This window comes from Python bivittatus, unplaced genomic scaffold (assembly GCF_059951505.1).
Source record: "Python bivittatus isolate LINGU-HERP-01145 unplaced genomic scaffold, Pbiv_v1 ctg000080_np1212, whole genome shotgun sequence".
Taxonomy (NCBI): Eukaryota; Metazoa; Chordata; class Lepidosauria; order Squamata; family Pythonidae; genus Python; species Python bivittatus.
In genome coordinates, this window is record NW_028277035.1 from 30,700,577 (window position 1) to 30,720,838 (window position 20,262).

General features: G+C 37.6%; 1 protein-coding gene across 1 annotated transcript; it reads right to left on the minus strand.

Moving 5' to 3' along the window:
* Positions 1 to 7,452: 7,452 nt before the first annotated feature.
* On the minus strand, positions 7,453 to 19,684 carry CUNH5orf15 (chromosome unknown C5orf15 homolog). Its single transcript, XM_007430607.4, has 3 exons — positions 19,450 to 19,684; positions 13,480 to 14,066; positions 7,453 to 12,075 (listed from the first exon to the last, which is right to left on the minus strand). The coding sequence occupies exons 1-3, from the start codon at positions 19,586 to 19,588 to the stop codon at positions 11,944 to 11,946; spliced, it is 858 nt and encodes a 285-aa protein (XP_007430669.1). The 5' UTR covers positions 19,589 to 19,684; the 3' UTR covers positions 7,453 to 11,943.
* Positions 19,685 to 20,262: the final 578 nt, after the last annotated feature.

Sequence of the window (20,262 nt, forward strand, 5' to 3'; positions counted from 1 at the left end):
TGCAAGTCCCAAATATACAGTATTCACACATTTTTTGTGTAAAGGCTAACTGGCCACAGCATGCCTGAAATACTAATGGCACTAATGCCCCCCAAAATGCCTTTTCCATCTTTTAAAAGCCGAATGCAGCCACCCTTTTTCCCCCTTAAGTACACTAGGCACTTAATGTGTTCTTCTGAAAAGCAAGCAGTTGCCATGAGGAATTACTGGCATTGTCACCTTCGTTACTTTCATAGGATAGCAAAAATGGATATTAGGAAGATCAAACCAGTCCCCTAAAATCTTCATTTATGTTATCTACAAAACAGTTGTCAGAGCTTTGTAGTCAAGATTTTTTTTCCTATGCCCCATTTTAGGTTACCCTCTCCTTGTGTCAGTTCTGCTATATATTGATGCCTACTCAGAAGTAAAACACATAGACTGAACTGGGCCTCTACCAGTTTAGTATCTATAGGGCTCCATTTTTAGTGTTTCAGTAGGACGCTTCTGATCAGTGCTAAGCCTTTGTCCTTTGTATTGCCACGAGACTGTAAAATAAGAATCAACTGGAAGACCCATCTTTGTCAAAGGGATTCCCCTACCCCATAATTGCCCAGTATTATATCTGTACCTTTATCCCCTACAAGATTTGTGAAATAACTCAAAGAGAGGGATTGTAAGGAGATATTCTTTCATTGGTGCACCAGTGTTTTGGTCATCCAAATCTTCTGATTTCTCATCTACAAGTAAAGCAGAGTTTGACCAGGACGTTTGCCTATTTTAAGTTACCAGGATACTACAATAAGAGGATCTTTACTTCATGGGAATCTTCAGTGCTCACAGAATAGTCACAGCCAATCAGAACCTGCCCTTTCAGATCACAGATGAGCGCAAAAATGTCTCTGTCAGCAAAGTGTGCCTTGTTCCACCTCTCAACTTCAAACTAACCTTCTCTTCCTCATCTATAAAAAGAAAAAAGAAAAAAGAAACAAGTGCTTTGCAGGCATTGATAATAGCAAGCCACCAATTGGTCCCAATATCCAGTTACCATATCAGGAAAATCAGAAGGGTGGGCAGAGCAGCGTCTGCAGGACAAGCCTTACTGATCAAACATATTGGCACTGGTTATTACAGTCTGGAAGCAAGGCAGACACTATTGAAATCCCCTACTTGGAAATTGAAAATCCTTGGTCTATCTAGTGCAGCACTGTCTACAGCAAGACTGCCCATGTTTTTTCAGGTCAAGGCCCATGTTTGGCATTTAAATGAAGCACCTGAGGCAGCATTTCAAATTAGTTGGAGAGCCCAAGACCAAACAAAACAAAAAAAACCCCACCCTCTATTTATTTATTTATTCATAAATCAAATTTATACACCGCCCATCTCAATTTAATTACAATTAAACTCAATTAATTACAATTAAATTAATTAAATGCAATAAAAAATTACAATTCTGGCACATTTTGAAGAGTCTTGGGAGAGCTGCATATAGGCTTCAAAGCTGAGGTGGTGTACCTCTGGTTTGACTGGATGCAGCTCACTTGGGTTTCAAATCAGAATCTTACCCAGCTCTTGGTGGAAAAGCCAGGGGTTGAAATTTGTACCTTTGTACCATCTGCCTATAAAGCATACATTGTAGGAGTAGGTTCACATCTCTGAAGACAACACAGCTATATCTGTGGAACAATCCTGATCCGGGCTCCTTTTCCTCTTCCACAGGACAGACAGACTTGGTAATCCCCAAGAGAAGAATTGAGATATGAATTGTCATTAGTTAGAAGAAAGGAATTTGGGGTAAGAGACATAGCCTCATTCTCTTTCCTTTTTAGATAAGAAAAAAGTCAGAGTAGAAACCAGTCCTATGTTGACACCAAGCCCTATACTGACATCTAGTGGCCACCCATCAGAGGTTTGCCTTTCTATAAAAAAAAATACCTTGAAGTGGTGATGATGGCCCTGCCCACTCCATGTGTACCTGAATGTTTTTTCCTATGAGCGCTTGCCATCAATTTAATAGGGAAAAATTAATAATGCTCCCTTCTGAGAATGTTGGTTTTTGAATCCAAACAATTTAAAGAATCTTAAATGGCACCTCTGTCAAGAAATAAAGAAACCCAAATATACCCTAAATAAACAGCATCAGGTAAAGACCTAGCTTTAGTATAGACTAAATCCATACAGCAGGAAGATCTCTTGCTGCATGCTTGAAACAGATTCAGTATAGCATCGTAACACCTTAAGGAAGTTCACACATTCAGAAAGCATTTGATATCAGGGAAAATGGACATGCTAGTCTTGAGGCCAGCAACTTTAATACTTGAATTATTGCCTTCCGGCAGAACGGTGAATGTGCATTCATCTTTAAGGGGCATGTTACAAAGAATGTGTCTGTTAACAACTACATTTTTAAGATAGAAGCCATATAATATGGCAAAAAAAAAAAAAAAAACCTGAAAAATTCCATAGAAGTACAAGTATCTGAACTAAAAGACTTTTCATAAAGGAATTCAACTTTTTCTTGATTCCTGTTTTTGCACCAATCACTGTCAGAAATGTTGGCATTGCATGAGTTAGCCCAACACAATGCGCCAGCTGCAAATGCTGCTGTAGCAATACTCACAGTCGGATGCATCATGCAAAGCTTGGAAGAGGATGGAATGGGATACAGCTAACACATCTACAATCATATGCTGCAAATGACCTGCTGAAAAGCCTACAGGAACAGAAGCTGACATAACTTCTAACTTTCACATAGGATTAATTGAAACATAAACACAGTAACTTCTTCCTAATCATTTTAGAAATGCATATAGCATAATATTTGCCATGATGGGTAGATTATGATTTATTGCATTGAACAAAGTATGTTATGGCTTAATGTTTTGGCTTGGCATATTCCAGACCTCCAGCCCTTCTGATTTATTAGAGTTACCAGATCCAATATGCAATTCAGAAAACTCTAACCCTTAACTGCCATCTAGTGATTTTTGGTGTCTAGATCTGGTAGACCTAGATTAATTAACCATGTTTTATAGTTTAGTAAGTTACATGAACCAAACCAATTGTAGTTTATTAAGTAAACCACTGGTAAGTATTTCATGCCTTAATGTGTGGATCCACCTGATTATTATCTTAGCTGGTCCATTATCAGCAGATCAACTGCTAAAGCAGAAAATCTAGAATTACTAGATGAAGCATCACTATGCCTTGACCCTCTAAAACTCAGAATTATGTAATGCTTTTTTTGGCTAGGAGGACCTTAGCTCTCTAATCATATAACATCTAATTACAGTGGTACCTCGGGTCACGAACTTAATTCGTTCCACGACTCTGGTCGGGACCCAAATTGGTTGCGACCTGAATCAAATTTTCCCATAAGGTTCAATGTAAATACGGTTAATCCATTCTGACCCCTACGAATTTGGTCGCCAACCGATTTTGGTCGCCAACCGAATCAAATTTTCCCATAAGGTTCAATGTAAATACGGTTAATCCGTTCTGAACCATATGTATTTTTTTTAAAACCACAAAAATATGAAACAAAGTACAGTACAGTACAGTACAGTACGAAGAGAGAGAACGCTAACCTTGCTTGAGGTGACTTCTGGTGTGGAGGACAGGAAGGTGGGTGGGAGGCGGTTATTGTTTGGAGGGAGAGTCCCCCTCCCTACAGGAAGCCATGACCATGTGACACAGCAGGGAAAATGGCCACAGATCCTGTTCGTCAACCGATGCGGAGTTCGCGAACAGAAGCAAAATTTTGCGAACAGTGCTGTTCGTGAACTGAACTGTTCATGAACAGAAGTGTTCGTGACCCGAGGTACCACTGTACATAACTGCCCTTGTTTACAGACAGCTCTAGGAAAAAAATTAAGTTATTGCAAAGTATCGAGAGTCCTTTTTAACAGCACAATATATTTCATTTTTTTTAATTGTCATGGATTTTAGTGCTTTTGTATATTGCACTGCCTATTTAAATATTTTCTATTTGGTCTACATGATAACTGAGGTGAAAATCTTAAAATAGTGTACTTCCTAAAAATAGAAAGGAACAAGAAGCAGGCTAACAGCTCCCTCTTTTAACAGGCTGCCATGGTAGCTCCAGACAGAAATCTGAAGTTCCTGGCTACTCTCTATTATAGAGGAGAAGGAAATTTATATTTCCATGCATCAACTATAGAATACAATTATGTAGCACTTTGTGCTGCTACTGATTAGTAGTAATTCTCACTGTATAGGAGATTGAAAATATTAAAATAATTAAACAATCATTTTGATTCTACAATTTAGTGTGTTTGTATTCCTTCACAGCTCTTCCCAATATGATTTTATACGGACCAGGATAATTAATAATAATAATAAATTCCAGCACCAACCAAGGCAGCCTGGTGCATTTTTACCCCATCATTGCTGATTACAGTGGAATAAGCTCTTTAGGCTCCAGCAGGTATTTTTTAATCCTTGTACAGACCAAGGTTGGCAGTATACATGGCCTAAGTTTGGTTGCTTTGGTCTGACTGCTGATCAATATAAATGTGCAGAAACTGCATATTGCTTCATAAATTCTACGGATCTCTTCTTAATGAAGCAACCACTTGTCAAACACAGAATTGTTAAGCAGTGGTTCAATAAAGCCATTCAAATTAATTGATCAGAACAAATTATTTAACCACAGTCATTTTAGCAAAGTTTCCCTAAATCTGTATTTGTTACAGGACCCAATGATTATCCATATACAGTATTTATTGAAAAAGAAGATAAGTAAGTAAGTAAGTAAGTAATATATACATGTGTATGTGTCTATGTGTGTATATAAATACATTTGTTTGCCTGCAATGGAAGATACAATCCACAAAAAGACAGAGCAAGGATAAAAAAATTAATTAAATTAATTAACTTCTGATTAAAAGTACTTGATTGCAACTTTAGGTACCCTATTTTTAAAATTAATTCCCATATGCATACAGTAACCAGTTTCTTTCCTATATATGAACTATTCCTTTGCAAAGCATACAGGTACCCAGATTTGCACATTCCCCTCCCTCCTTTCAGCAGAAACTACAAAAAGAAGAAAACAGGGTAGAGATGGGGTCTGATGAATGGATAGCTGCAGGAGAAGTGAAAGAAAATGAATGAAAATGATGAATGGAAATGTGGGGGGAGGTAACAACATATATGGAAGGGAACAGAAGAGAAGCCATGTTGAGGCATCACAGAAAGGGTTAAAATTCACCGGGAAGCAGCCCTCCAGCAAGGCCTAAAGTCATTCTAGAGTAGTGACAATCAGAGTCAGTAGCATGTTTCATCTCCCACCCGTTTGTCTTCAAGGGAGTCTTCTATTCTTATTGCAACCAATACAAGACCACCCACTATCACTGGATAATTACCTGGAGGGGGAAAAAACAGCATTTTATCAGATAAATAAGGTGTTGCTCCAGAATATCTTGAGTGTTATTGCACAAGAGTCATCTTACTATAATCTCATTTCATACAACATCCAATCTTCCATTGATTTTAGATCTGTCATATGAGATAATAGAGAGAGAATTTGACAGAAGATTGATTGAAGTAATGTTATTTCACTAGTGAATACAAATATGGACAGATAAAACTGGCTTGGAGAACAGCTGGCCTTTTATAAAAATACAGCTGACAAACCAAAAATAGAAAGGGAAAGAGGATCAGCCTAATTCTCTAAATAGTAGTGAATCACCTCACAAAATTCAAAACTGCTACTTTTAAGATGGTTCTGCAGCCTCCACAACATCTGTTCTACCATTCTCTAATTCAGGTGACCTTCTTTCCACGCTGAGATAAGCAAAAGGAGACAACCCTATTATTAGGCAGCAAGAGGAATTTACCACAGAAGCTGAAGCACAGTAGTGGCAGATTCTTGAGGTCCTCACATTTCCCCTATGTATGCTAATCTGTCTACAGCCCTTTATACTAGCTTTCTTCTTTGAGTTTGGTGGAGGATAGCAGCCCAGTCAACTTCTGTACACAGGACAGGAAAGGCACTGACAGCAGAATGTCTTGGGCTGGCCTAGCAGAAATCTTACAAGAGACCAGCTATAAATCAATGAGGATTACATTTTAAAGAGAGGCAATAACTTAAAAAAGGACATTTAGTATGAAAGTCATGGCAAAAATTTTCACTGTGAGTCAGCTCAAACTATGAAAAACAGGTAAAGGTCAGTTATGGGCCACCCCTTTGTTTATTGATTAGTGATATGGATTGGTCTGATATCATTGTCTCTACCAGGATAGGGAGCCTGGTACCCTCCAAATGTTTTAGACTATTAGTAGACTCAATACTGTAAAGTCTATTTTAGGTAAAATTCACAAATATCTGATGACAGTAGGTTGCTGACATCTACCATGCAGAATCATATTATATCAACCAGAATCCATATCATTGTTCAACAAGTTCACCTGTAAATGACATACTAATTTTAAACCACTATTCACTTTCAGGTTAATAACGGGTATTAGAAAAGTAATACCGCAAGAAATATAATGCAGCAATCAAGCAAGAGTTGAAACCAAAAATATTACATGGATTGTAAGTCAAATAAGAAAGTTCTGATTTGCTGTTGGATTGAATTATGTCCATCACCCTTCCAGCAAATACAATTTTTCACCTTGGCATAATGTTTGCTTTTATTTCAAAGGAAGGAGAAAACTGACTTTCTTCCTATTTTGCTAAAATGTAAACATTGCGTCACATAGTAAGATTGAGTTCTAGTGGTAATACACTGCTTCCAGCTAGCTAGTTATTTTAGCTATCTTAACCAGGTGGCCTAGCAAACTATCACTCCATCTTGCCTTTTACCCTGTCTTCCAGCCAAACCTAGGTGCTTCAGCAACTCTGTAATGGCAATCCCACAGCGAGGCTGGTGATCTTTCAACATGTCTTAGTAGCATTTTAGCTAACTGCAGCTGAAAGATGGAAATCATGCAAAACGGGGATGCAGTTGGGGAAAGTGATCGATGCCAATGAGAAGAGACTTTCAAAACTTTTTAACTTGCTTTCCAGAATTGCTCTACATTACCTAGACAAACAACCTAGAACAAAAGGATGTGCTTTACATTATCACACAGACTTGTCTGAAGACCTTTCAGTGTTTGTTTGGAAACTTAATTCCTTTTTTCAGATTTTAAAAGTTTTAATATGTAGTCACACTGCCCCCTGCTGTATAGTCAGCAGATATCTTTTGATACAAGGAAAGAAGTGGGTGTTTTCTTTCTCACACACACACACACACACACACACACTATTGAGTTTTACCTAAGGACAAAAAGTCCATGCTAGGCAAGACTGAATACTATTCACTGACTCACTCACTGGCATTGTTAGTGTAGCCATGGTTTGCTGACTGAACTAAATTGGCTTATCACACTTCATGCTATGCCATAAACCTTGGTTTACAAACCATCGTTGTGGAAAATTTGCACTTTTATAAGGAAGCAAACCAAGTGAAGGTTTCTTTATTGAACATGTGAAGGCTATAATGATCACGGAGCTCCCAGCCAAGAGTGCCACAAGCCCTAAACAATATACATACTACATTATGTAGGCATGAAAGGATACTTAAGATATCATGAGTAACTGATCTGATATCATCAAGGGGGCATCTTCTCACATGGCAGGGCAGCAAACCTTTGCCAACAGATGGTGCACCATGAAGTCATCACAAATTGCCCCCAATTTACATATCAGCTCACAATTACTATAAACCAAGTACACTGACCCCTCTTCATCTTTACTAAAAGGATGACCTTCTTAACCTTTCTCCCAGGAAACACTGCATTATCTGTTTCCTGGAGTAGCAGCCCAGGGCCATTGATTCTTCAGAAAAACAACACTTTTATAAATCAAAAGGGAATACAACAAAACATGCTGACTTAAAAAAGGTCTATATGGTCTAAGGAAACAACACACAGAAAGGCAAAAGTCTCCTAAAACTATAGGAAAGGAAAATATTTTATTTTTTGATGTAGGCTAAGTTCATTTAATATTTAATTATCCCTCACCATAATGCCAGGTTTATATACCATAGTAAACCACAATAAAATAAAATAAAAAACACCATTTGGTCAGTCCTAATGTGTGAACCTAGTGGTGCTACAATCCAATTTAACAGTTTAAACTGACAAATACCCAGCATGATTTATGTTAGTTGTGACTATATTTGCACTCCAAGCTAAAAGCATAACATTAATCACTCCAACAGATGGGGGCCCTGGATGGAAGAATTTGCATAACACAAGAGCTACAGTGAGGCAGGTCCCTTGTTGCAACAGCTTGAGGCAGATGATAACCTGTGCATCACTGTATCTTTCTCCACTGAAGTAACGGTCCAACATGGGGGGGGGAAGGAGTATAAGGAGAGGCATCAGTGGTATGGGCTAATCCTGCTTATTGTTCCAACAGTTCCAGCATAGAAAATTGTGATAACTCACACCCGCCTAGCCTAGTTTCTTTATTTCCTATCCCCTAATATATACTCCAGATTATGATTCTTAATTACATCCAAGTAATGCAATGGTGGGGGACCTTGACTAGTTCAAACTAAAATTAACCATTTGTGAATATTTAATACTTGTTTTAAAGAACAAAAGGTTCATTGGTAACCAAAATTTAAGATTCCTTTTATAAGATGTTAATGGTACAAATATTGTGGGGTTCTGGGAAAATACATGAAAGGGAAAATACTCTCATCATCATCACTCCAATCAATGGAATCTTGGTTGCTGTATTACATATCTTATTTGTGAACAAACCTGATTAGAGAATTTTCCTTTCTTGTTAAACATTCAATCTAGTTAATTTTCTCCCTTTGGGAAACATAAGAAGTCCTCAAGTCCATTATACAATATTTCTATAGGACTGTACCTGGTGGCATTCAGGACAGCATTTCATAAAATGGCCAAAGTACCCCTCCTATGCACTGCTCTAAGTGTCAAGGTTCTTGAGTATCATCTCTCGGAGGCTTGGCATAGCTACTCTGAGGCCTTTCCTGGCCTTTATGAGCATGCACAGGAACCATTTCCACCAGGATTCCCACCCATGCGAAAATTCTACCAAGACTGTGCCTTTCCGAGATGCAGTTCCCTTGATACTTCAAGCAACATAGTCAATGGGCATGTCCATACCTCTGCAACGTGCCGTCGCAAATACTTTGCACAGCCCAAATATTTGGCTTTTGTAGGTGAAGCTATATGATATCAACTGACTTTCCTAGTTACCATTTCTCCTTTTGAAACTTATAGCTAACATATTATTACTTATTATCACTAACAGTCACAGTTCTGCTTACCTCATTAATAATTAGCTTCTTTACATTTTAGAAGAACCATTTTTAAAAATCAGTTAGTCAGCATTTTACAAGTCATGCGAAGCCTAGTTTAACTATGCCATGATTATCAAAATATGAGTCTTGTACACTATTTGCTCAGATAAGAGCTTTGGTGAGCATGAGATAGAAGGGAGGTCTATATCCATTCATTATTAGTAGATATCTACTAAGAGTTACAGATTCTGGTGATATACAAAGGCAGGCATCTTTAATTATTTAGAGAATAAACAGATCTTAGAGCAATTATCTGTAGAATTTATAGATCTTGGTCTGTATTCTAAAGAGGATGTAAAAAGCTAACAGAAGACAGCAAACCACTCATAAAGTACTCTCCATTTCCTATAGGAGAGAAATCTCTAATGACTGTAATGTTTTCACAGTCAGTACCTAGGCGGCAACCCAAGTGAAGACCACTACCAGTATGTAAAAGTTAAGGACAAGGCAAGACCTGTCTGAAAATATAAGGATATTTCTTGCTGTGTTATTAACTATCAGATTCATATCTGTAACTAATTCAGTTCTCATGCCAGGTAACACGTTAATCCATGTTATCTACACAGATCCATGGTTTCTTTATCATTCAGAGAAACAATGATACAACTTTCTATGAACTTGATATTGACTTTGTGTGTCTACATGGTGATTGCTAAAGCCCTCCAGCTATTTATTTATTTATGCATACACACACACACACACTTTTCCTAAAAAGTTACCAAATCTTTTTAGGTATTCCTTCCAAACTGAAGAGGCTGCTTTCACATAAAAGCCTTCCAGATGTTATTCTGTCATTTGCCAGGTTTTATCTTCCAGAAATGGTACTATGCCTGAAAATTTATCCAATTCTATCAAAGAAACAAAAGAAGTAGCTTCATTTCTTGATTTCCAGTGATCTCTGGAGCAAATGAAGCCTCACATTTCAGAAGTAAAACTGTGACATGAACAACTGGCCTTCAGCTGAATGAAATTCTAAACTGAACCTTGCAGTTAACTTGCCCCTTCTTTTAGTCACAATATATTTTTTCCCACTGAATCTTCTGGTGCTCTAACATTAATGGCAATTGCTGTATTGTTCAGTGTTCTATGCAATCCTTGCCAAGACAGACTTTTCTACAAGGGTATACAAATCAAACTAGTTACATTATAGGATTTATTTGAAAAATCTTATGAAAAATAAGTTCATAATAAGAATACTGCAAGAAAACAGTCCTACCACATATTTCTGTGTTTCACTTTCTCACATTTAAGAATACTAAATTAAGAAGCTCAGTTGCTTAATTTACTAACAGAAATACCATGCTCACTGCAAATTTTCTCAGTTCAGAGTTTTAAAAGTTTTCATAACATTGCATCACTTGAAAATAAAGTCATTAATTATGGTTCATTATTTACATGTTTTTCAGCCCTAGGATAAAGTTATAGCTCACAAACAGGATTTTTGTAGTAAGTAAAACTGCTAACAAATATTTCACAATTTATGTAGAGCAATATAAATAGCAAAAGTACGCATTCAAAAAAGTTGCAGCCATACCAATAATCCGTCATTCACCTCAAGCAGAAAAAAATTTCAAAATTAAAGAAAATGGTGCACTATTCTCCATGGCAGCTTCAAATCCTTCTTTTCTAGTATCAGCAACTAATTATCAGGTTGTATTAATTCCTAAATTATTTAAATTGTTCAAATCAACCTCCACAATAGTAGCTTGTACTTGTACAATGGGACTTTCCATTCTTTTTCTATCCATGCCTTGCACTATGTCAAATTTTCTCCAGACTTTTGGGGAGGCATAGAGCGGGAATGAAGAGGAAAAAGGAATCAGTGCTGCCCCCCATGTTCATCTTGCACTTGTTGGCAGAATGATATAGTTGGATGCAATCTTTTTTTTTTTCCAGATTTACATGCCTTCAACATCTGTAATATCACAAAGATATGCCTTCACAAACCTTATTAACATGCTAAAAGCAAATGACTTTTTTTTTTTTTTTGGCACTAGTTTCTAGCCTGAAAAAGTTTGTCTTCATTCTGAGTGGGGCTTCCTCTTTTTCACAGAATTTTTTTTGCTAAGAAAAACTAAGGTCAGAATCATCAGACCTCATATTTCTGAATTGTGTAAGATCGATTGATCAGCATATGTGACAAAAATCATATTCTCTTAAAATGCTTCTTTAGGCAAATGTTCCAGAGAAGAAATATAAGCATGATCTTTTAAGAAATAATTTGGCTAGGATTATACTGATAGGTTGATTGTATGTAGTATTAAGCAGTTTGAATTAAGAAAGCAACAGGGTCAATTAGCCAAATAGGGAATCTCGTACATTCTTTAATATGTTGAATATTGATCAACTGGGAAAGTTCTCGCTAAGACTACTAACTGCTCCAGGCAGAGAATACATGAAAAATAAATCAACTGATGAACAATTGGCTGTATATACAAAAATGATGACCAACTTTCACCGAAATAAACATTTACTTTGCATACCCTCAAATAAGGCTAAAACCTTCAAAGCAAGAAGAGAGTACACACATCACTGCTTATGGCAATCATCCATATTATATTTTGAGAGGCAAAGAAAATTCCTAATTCTGTAAATTTGGGTCATGCTACTTTTAAAAAATATATTCATTGGTAATTTTTAATGAAGGCATAGCCTCATTCACATTTTGATCTAAACGTTGATATCCAACTGTTCTGGAGCACAGCCCATCTCTCCATCTTCTATTCTGAACCAACAAGATGATCTGAAAAGAAAAGAACAATTAGATCACTTTAAAGTTATACCAACATGTATATATTTAAAAAAGAAACAATATTCTCAGATCATTCCTTGCAAATGTTGTAGATACATTTTTCATCAAGTCTTCGTATTGATGTCTAATCTTTTTATGTTCTTAATAACCATGTTACCTATGTTAACAAGCAAAATGCCTCCCCTATCCCTGATTGATAGGGTTCACAATCTGATTACATAAAAATATATTTTGCTTGGTTACGTCCATTTATAATGATTGTTCCAAAAATTACTGACTACAACGTATGAAACATTTTTTTCTTATAAATCAGTGCCAGCTTCACATTTCTATAGAAAACCTGACATGCTACGGTTAAAGAAACAGCTAAAAGGAAGGATAAACCCTAATATCATTCAACAAGATTCTAGTTATACTGGGGCTATAATGAGGGATAAAATGCAATAAAAAAAACCAATATACCCATAAGTGAAACTGAATTAGGATATGGGAGAAAGGATTTTTATATCCATGGATGTTGTGCTTTTTTAAATATTTGTCCTGGTCTAGCTTGCATCTGTGAATCTAAAACTCAGTTAAAATATATTACCAATAGCAGGTCCTTAAGCTATAAAAATTCAGCTTTCTGACTGCAAACATCAAAGAAGCTTCAACAGAAGAATCTACTGTCTTTAAAAACTTGTAACAAATTTTCTATATTAGTGCAGATACTGCAGAAAACATGACTATTGACACTGAAGACAGATCTCCAATTTAAGTAGGTTTGTAGACAAATCCCACTCTGCCATCTTGAAGAAGTAGTTTTGTCATCAATTCATCATGTTAGATTATAAATCCACAATAAATAAAAGGGGAAAATAAACATCGATTATACTTAATCAAATTTACATTTCTCAGAAAAGCAAATTTTAAATTTATGTTATAATTTTATAACTTACGTAGCGGAACTACTCATAACACGTTGGCACATCTACTAGGAGCTTTCTGTCTAGTATTTATTTTTTTCAGCTTGCTTAGACTAGTAAGTATTTGTTATTTTTGTAAAATTATTAGAAATGCTATGTAAAAAGATTAATTTCAAGCAGATTAACATCCACTTGCAAATTCCAAGTGTTAAATTAACTCACTATTCTGCATTAGAAACCAATTTAATCTGAAGTTTTCTAAAGTTTACAACTTTGCATTTTATAATTTACAGTATTCAACTTTTCTTAGCCCTTATTTCCAGGAATAGACAAGAAAATAAAAAGGATTCCTGATAGTATCTGAATATTAGATCTCCACATTTATAAAACTTATCAATTAGCTAATTATTAACTGCCTCAAAATGTATTTCAAAACAACAATATACCAATATTAACATTATATTGCAAATTGTTAAGAAGCCCATCCTACCTTTCTTTTATTGTGATATGTTATATAAACTACAGCTACCAAAAAGGCAAAAATAACAAGGTGAAAAAAGAAATGACTATCATCTTCCAATCTTGAGACCGTAGTGTCCTTCATGTTATCAGCAAATGACTTCTTATTCTCGTAGTTTCTCATACTTGCCAACTCTTCTGCAAATTCTGATATGTCTTGGTCATCTTGATTATTTTGAGAATTAGAAGCCATATCATACATGCCATAATCTTTAGAAATATCTTTAGGTTCCTTTGATGTTGGTAGGGAACTAGTAAATGTATTTCTGTCTGTCATGTCATATTCTTTACTATCTGCATCTTCTGAAACATCAATATTTTGTTGATTAATGCTAAGAGTTTCTGACAATGACACAGGAGGTTGGACTACTTCATTTTCTGCTAGAGTTGGTGCATGTACAACAGAAGCATCAACTTTCAAAGTTGGGAGCATATCTTCATTTGTTTTATTCCTCATACTGTTCTCACTGGTTGCAGGTGTAATTGATGATAAATTCTGTTTTTCATCCTTATGAATTGACTTAAAGTTCTGAGGTATTTCTGCTTTAGGTGCAATATCTTGAAAAGGGAAAAAAACAAGAATAACTTGCAATCTTAAACAGATAATTTCACTGTATACAAGGATACACAAATTAATATGAATTGTGGATAAACAGTATCTGGGTTGACAAACATGCATCCAAAATTTATAGTAAATAAAAATATTGAAACTAAAAAAGTAGTATTAGCATATCAGAATCAAAGAATTAATAGGCTTAAATGGAAATTTTCTTAAAATAGTTATAGTACTAAAGTTGTATCAAAACAAAACATGCAGAAATCATATACAGGTAGTCCTCAACTTTTGACCATTTGTTTAATGACCGCTCAAACTTACAACAGTGCTGAAAAAATTGACTTACGACCAGTCCTTGCACTTAGGACTGTTGCAGCGTCCCGGCAATCACATGATCAAAATTCAGGCGCTTGGCAACCAGCATGTATTTATGATGGTTGCAGCATCCTGGGGTCATATGATTGCCATCTGCAACCTTCCCAGGGGGTTTCCGACAAGCAAAGTCAATGAGGGAAGTCAGATTCACTTAACAACTGCATGATTTGCTTAACGACCATGGCAAAAACAGTTGTAAAATTGGGTGTGATTCACTTAATGACCGCATTGCTTAGCGATGGAAGTTCCAGTCCCAATTATGGTTGTAAGTCAAGGAATACCTGAATTCAAAAACGCCTTTAAAAAGAGAGCTGTGCCTGTGTTTTAAACAGCAATGCATACATACATACATAACCAACAATCAACAGCACAGAAATTTGTGAAATCAAGACACAGCTATACAAGGCATTGTTCCATGATATCAAACATAGGTTGTAATTATATTAACATTGCTTCTAGATAAAGTGACCACACCCTGATCCACACATAAGAATAATTCATCGGGGGTTTGTTGCTTTTAGCTTAACTTGGTATATGACCCCACTTATTATGCCTTATGTGTCTGTCAGGCAATGAATTGGATCCAGAACTATGTTTAGAATAGAGCTACAGAAATCAGTGGGATCAGTTTCTGGCCTCATGATTTTCTTCAGTACAAAGAGAAGCTACTTGCTTCATATTTTAATTAAAACATATGCTTGCATCAATTTGATGGTAAGCTAGAAAGCAAAACATCTCTTCTTCATCCCCATGTGGTCATCTATGAACAAAAGCTTTGTGAAAAAGAAATTAAGAAATGAGCTCCAAAGCCAATGAGCTCAGTTATGTTCCTTCAGGATATGAGTCTTGGTGAACCCAGAGCATTTTATGTAGCAACACTCTTAGAGAATTCTAGTTAAGAAATGAGAGATGCATATGAGTAATGTATCAGAAAAGAAGGCATTTAAATGGTATATATGAAGGAGACTATCCAGTATAATTAAGAACACTGCTCCTACAGATTACTAACCCATAAACATGCACAATGTATTAAAAATGAGTCTTCTCTCACACAATGTTGGGCTACATCAATATAATTTTAACAATATTTCAGAGGTATATTTTTGTTAATTTTGTTAAAATAGATTCCAAGTGAAATGAGGATTAATGAACAGGTCTGATCTGCCTTGTATATTTTTTTGGTATAGGAGTCCCCAGTTTAAGAATGAATTCTGTTCCCAAAGTCTGTCCTTAAGTCAAATTTGTATGTAAGCCAGAACAGTATTATTGTATAATACTATATACATAGTATTGTGTAATGAACTCAAACCATTCTGTATTTAACTCGAATTTTGCTACCACAGGCTCCATTCTTAACTATGGGTCATCCTTAAATCAGGTGTTCTTACCCCGGGGACTTTAGATATCAGGAAAGGTGACTAAATATACTCAAGAAAATGCTAGACATAATTCAGTGCCCAGATAATTTAAAAAGGACTCAAGATAAAGGCAGAGTTACAAACAATTTATATTTAAAGAACAATCTGCACAAAAAGGTTAGTGATAAGTTTTTTAAAAAGTAAATGGGACAAAAGTGCAAGTACACATGAATAGCCTCAAACTTGTAGGATCAGGATCAAGAGAGAGCAACAAAGGGCTTTTGTTGAAAATATGTTGCTCAGTAATACCCATGAAATGTTTAAAATGTGGCAGAAACTATTCTCACCTTCTCTTAAAAGAGACCTCTGTGCAACTTCATTAGAGTGGCATGAAAAAATAAAGTCATTCAAATCTCCAGAATCAGAAGAATTGTAACCTAGCCACTAAAAAATTGGCTAATGTCTCTCAGAACCTCTATTATCAAAACTACAAAATTCTTAAAATTGAATTCTTGAAGTGGCACTAAAAAACTGAAGACAGCAAAATATTGGTACAGTGTTCTTTAAAAAAAAAAAAAAAGTGGGGGGAGAGACAGGAAAACCCTAGAAACAATAAGTCACGTATCTTCCAAGGGGAACATAAGAACAGACCACAAAGCAACCAACATAAGCATTATAACTATGTAATAAAGAAAAGAGAGCTGTGCAATGCTTCCAATTCAAAGGCAAAAGGTGCTTCAGAGTACATACAGACACAAATGTAGCACCTGACTGCAAGTCCGTAAAGCAGCTACATCTTTTCCTGAGATTACACAGATGGCCTCAACAGATGCTCTGCAATCACAAGTAAGACTCATTGGTATACAGAGTTGCAGACAGGTGTTACTCTTCCATGCCTGCATGTTTTGAGGCATCTTTTGACTTTAAAATCAAAATGCTGCAGAACTCCAATGACTAATAGAAAACAATATGTTAGACAACCCTCCTTCCTTAAAAGTACTAGTTTTATGATTGTGAGAATGCTATAGTCGTAGTCTGAGTTTCTTGCATCTTACGAGTTTTACAGAAAGCTGTGTATGAAAAAATTACTGTCATTATCATTTACTATTTTATGTTATCTCATAAATCTTGAGGATAGAAGCAAGTTTCTTGAAGGAATGAGATCTACCACCTATATTTAAGATCTTTCCTATTCTAGCTTTTAACGTCTGGCAGAACAGGAAGGGGGAGGTCTGAGCCTCAGAAGTAATTAATGCTTTTTTGAGGGAAAAAAAGAGCAAATTGCTCATAAACAATTATTAGGCCTCTCGGGACTCTCCAGACTCCTCTTTCTGTATCTATTTTCCCATTTTAAATGGGAACTTCCCCAATAGGAATAGGTTTGGTTGCCTTGATCAGTGTGTGCCTTAATGACAGAAACTATGGAATGAAAAAGACAAACATACCTCTGTTAGTTCTCCTGGACCTCTTAGTGACTCTTAATATCAGGGACTGCATTATCCATTTAGGCTGGGTTGGTTTTATGGACAGGATTATATGATCAATCCAATCTTACACAGAGCTGAGGAATTCTTATTTTTGTTTTGTGACCTTTGATCTGTAAGGCAGCACAAAGTTCCATTCTGTTCCATGCTCCATGTCTACTGGAATTTGGGAGGGGGGGTAGTATCTCTAATATATAGATAAAATGCAGTTTTTAATCTACTAATGCCAGAGAGGCTGTGGAAATCTTGAACAAATGTTTGGATGTGGTTTTGAGATGGATGACAGAATGCAAACTGGAACTTAATCCAGATAAATTGGAATTCTTGGGTTAGGAAATCTGCTGATTACAAAATGTACCAGATAAATGTGAACAGTGGATTTATCACTGTCTATGGAAACACAAGTCATGACAGTAGCTCAGTATGTCTTGATCTGAAGAGGTACCAAAGTATACTGGTCTTGGGCCACAACAATAAAGATTTAATCTTACTGGACTTCAGCTGCTACGCAGTGTAGACACTGCAGCCCTCAGTGGAATTAGAAACTCCAGTACTGCACTAATTGTCAGTGCATTTCTGCTCCTAATTCAAATGCTGGTTTTGACCATAAAACATTGCAAGTTATTTGAAAAACCACTTACATTCATATGAGCCTGTTTGTGTTTAACATCAGTTATGAATAAGCTGCTCATGGGTCTACTGTTAAGATCAGTACAAATGGCATTAGAAGTAAAGTCTTCCTAGTGGTAGCACAACTCTACTGAATTCCCTCCTGCCAGATACACAGCTGACAGCATTTTGGCTGCTTTTAAAAATTAGCTATTTTCCAATTTGTAATTTCAAAGTTTTTTCTTAATGGGTACTTAAATTGTACTGGAATCTGTTCTGATTGACAACTGCATTTAATAATATCATATTTCTGTATCATGTTACCCTATAAATTGTCTTGAGAAGTGTATGATCCTGAAAGATGGCTAGAAAATGGATAAAATTATCAGACAGGATTGCCAAATTACCATTTCTTCTTGAAACTGTTCCAATAACTAAGCTCCTGAAGCCAAAATATGCTTAATATCAACACAAGAAGTATACATAAATTGTGTAATTATTCTATGTACTACACATTATGCTTAAGTAACAAGAGTTAGGAATATATGGAAGCTGCAGTCTTCTTTTTCCTTTCCACAAAACACAGCCATTTAATTTGCTTCAGAACTAAACAGAATTACAACTCAAACGTATATATGCATACACACACACAGTATACAGCTATACAAAAGCACGGTTAGAAGCCCAGTACTGTAAAGCCATGAAATTCTGTCCATTACACAAGGAGCAGAGACATACAGCATTTGCACCAAAAGAGAAAGGAGCAGAATTTGTCTCGATTCTCTCTCTCTCTCTCTCTCTCTCTATATATATATATATATATATATATATTTTTCTCCCTCCCTGTGTGTTCCTTCCTTCCGCTTTTTTTCGGATCAACGGAATGTTGATCCGTTGGTTGCGACAGGCACTGACAAACCGCCTTGTCGCCCGAGCCTAACGTCGTGGGCCGAGAGTCGCCCAGCCAGCTTTCACGCCTAAGGCGGAACTAGAACTCAGGTCTCCTAGTTTCTGTAAACGTGTGAGTAGACGCTAAACGTAGCCTTTCCTTCGGAGCAGTCGTGCACAGCTCCCTGCAGCCCTGTACACCATTTGTACCAAACTTGGCAAGAAGGCGGGAGCCGCGATTAGGGCAACCCAGCCAGACCTGTCGGAACCGGCAAAGTGCAGGGAAGCGCCGCCTCATCCCCCGAAGCCTCCGCGAAAGCCTGCGAGGCCCCCGTTCTCGGCAGCACCGAGACTCACCGGCTGAGGAAGGGGGCCTTCCAGGTGCATTGAGGCACAAGCTCCATCACCCCCAGCCAGAAGGCCACTCCACCACGCTGTGGATGATAGGTGCGTGGTCCAACCCATCTAGGCGGCGCCAGATAGAAGCAGGTTACCCAAGGCTTAGGGAAGAGGGTGGGGGGCGGCAGTGCCCGCTGCGTGACTTCACTCCAGCCCATCTTCCCACCCGGACCCCGGCAAGGCTCCCCAGACTCGTCGCTTCCTCCATCGGCACTTCGCGCACGCCGTTTATCCGCCTTTCCCGCCCCGCCGAGCGATCGCTCGTTGCTCACCGGTTGGAAGGTGGCCCCGAAGCGGCAAGGCCAGGAGCAAAAGAAAGAGCGACGTCCGCGCCAAGGACGACAGCGACAGAGCCTCCCGCGTCGCGGCTCTTCTAGCTCTTCGCTCGGTGGCCGCCATGGCTGCCGCCATACCGTCGCCGGGGGACGTGGCCTCGCCCGGACCCGCCCACCGCCTTCCCGCGCTGCTAGGCAACTGCGTGGGCCAGGAAGGGAAGCCTCTGACGAAACGCGCTCGGGCTCCCCTCCCCTGAGAAGGCCACGTCCCTCGCCCAACCTCAACTTCCGCAGAGGTGCACGATATTATTTATATTGGGAAGTGGTGCCTCCTCTCGTCCGAATACAGCACTTCCGGATTCCCAATGCAGAAACGTCTATTGGAAGAGGAAACTCGGTGTGTGTCACTCTTCACGTTTCTATCTCTCACAGATTCTAATAAAAATCCGAAATCACCTTGTCTTCTAAATGGCCAAAGCATTCTTGCGGCTTTGACGGTAGGAACCCTACGTCATTTGCGTTGGAAGGTACAAAGCGGGACTCCATTTGGTCTTAAAGCGGAAGCGCTGAGCGGGGACGATGTTATTCCAAGGCTGGAAAGTACAGTATTAGCTGGCCGGGAGGAAAGGGAAGGAGTAGGGGAGTGTGCAACCTCATTCACGTGTGAGTCTCTTTACGTTCAACATGGCTTTTTTTCTGAGTAGACACATATAAGTATTGGCCACAGAGGCTGAACATACAGATCATAAGAATAGATCTAATTCTGAATTCAAGTTGCGGACTGCCACTTTAACATGGGAACATTTATTT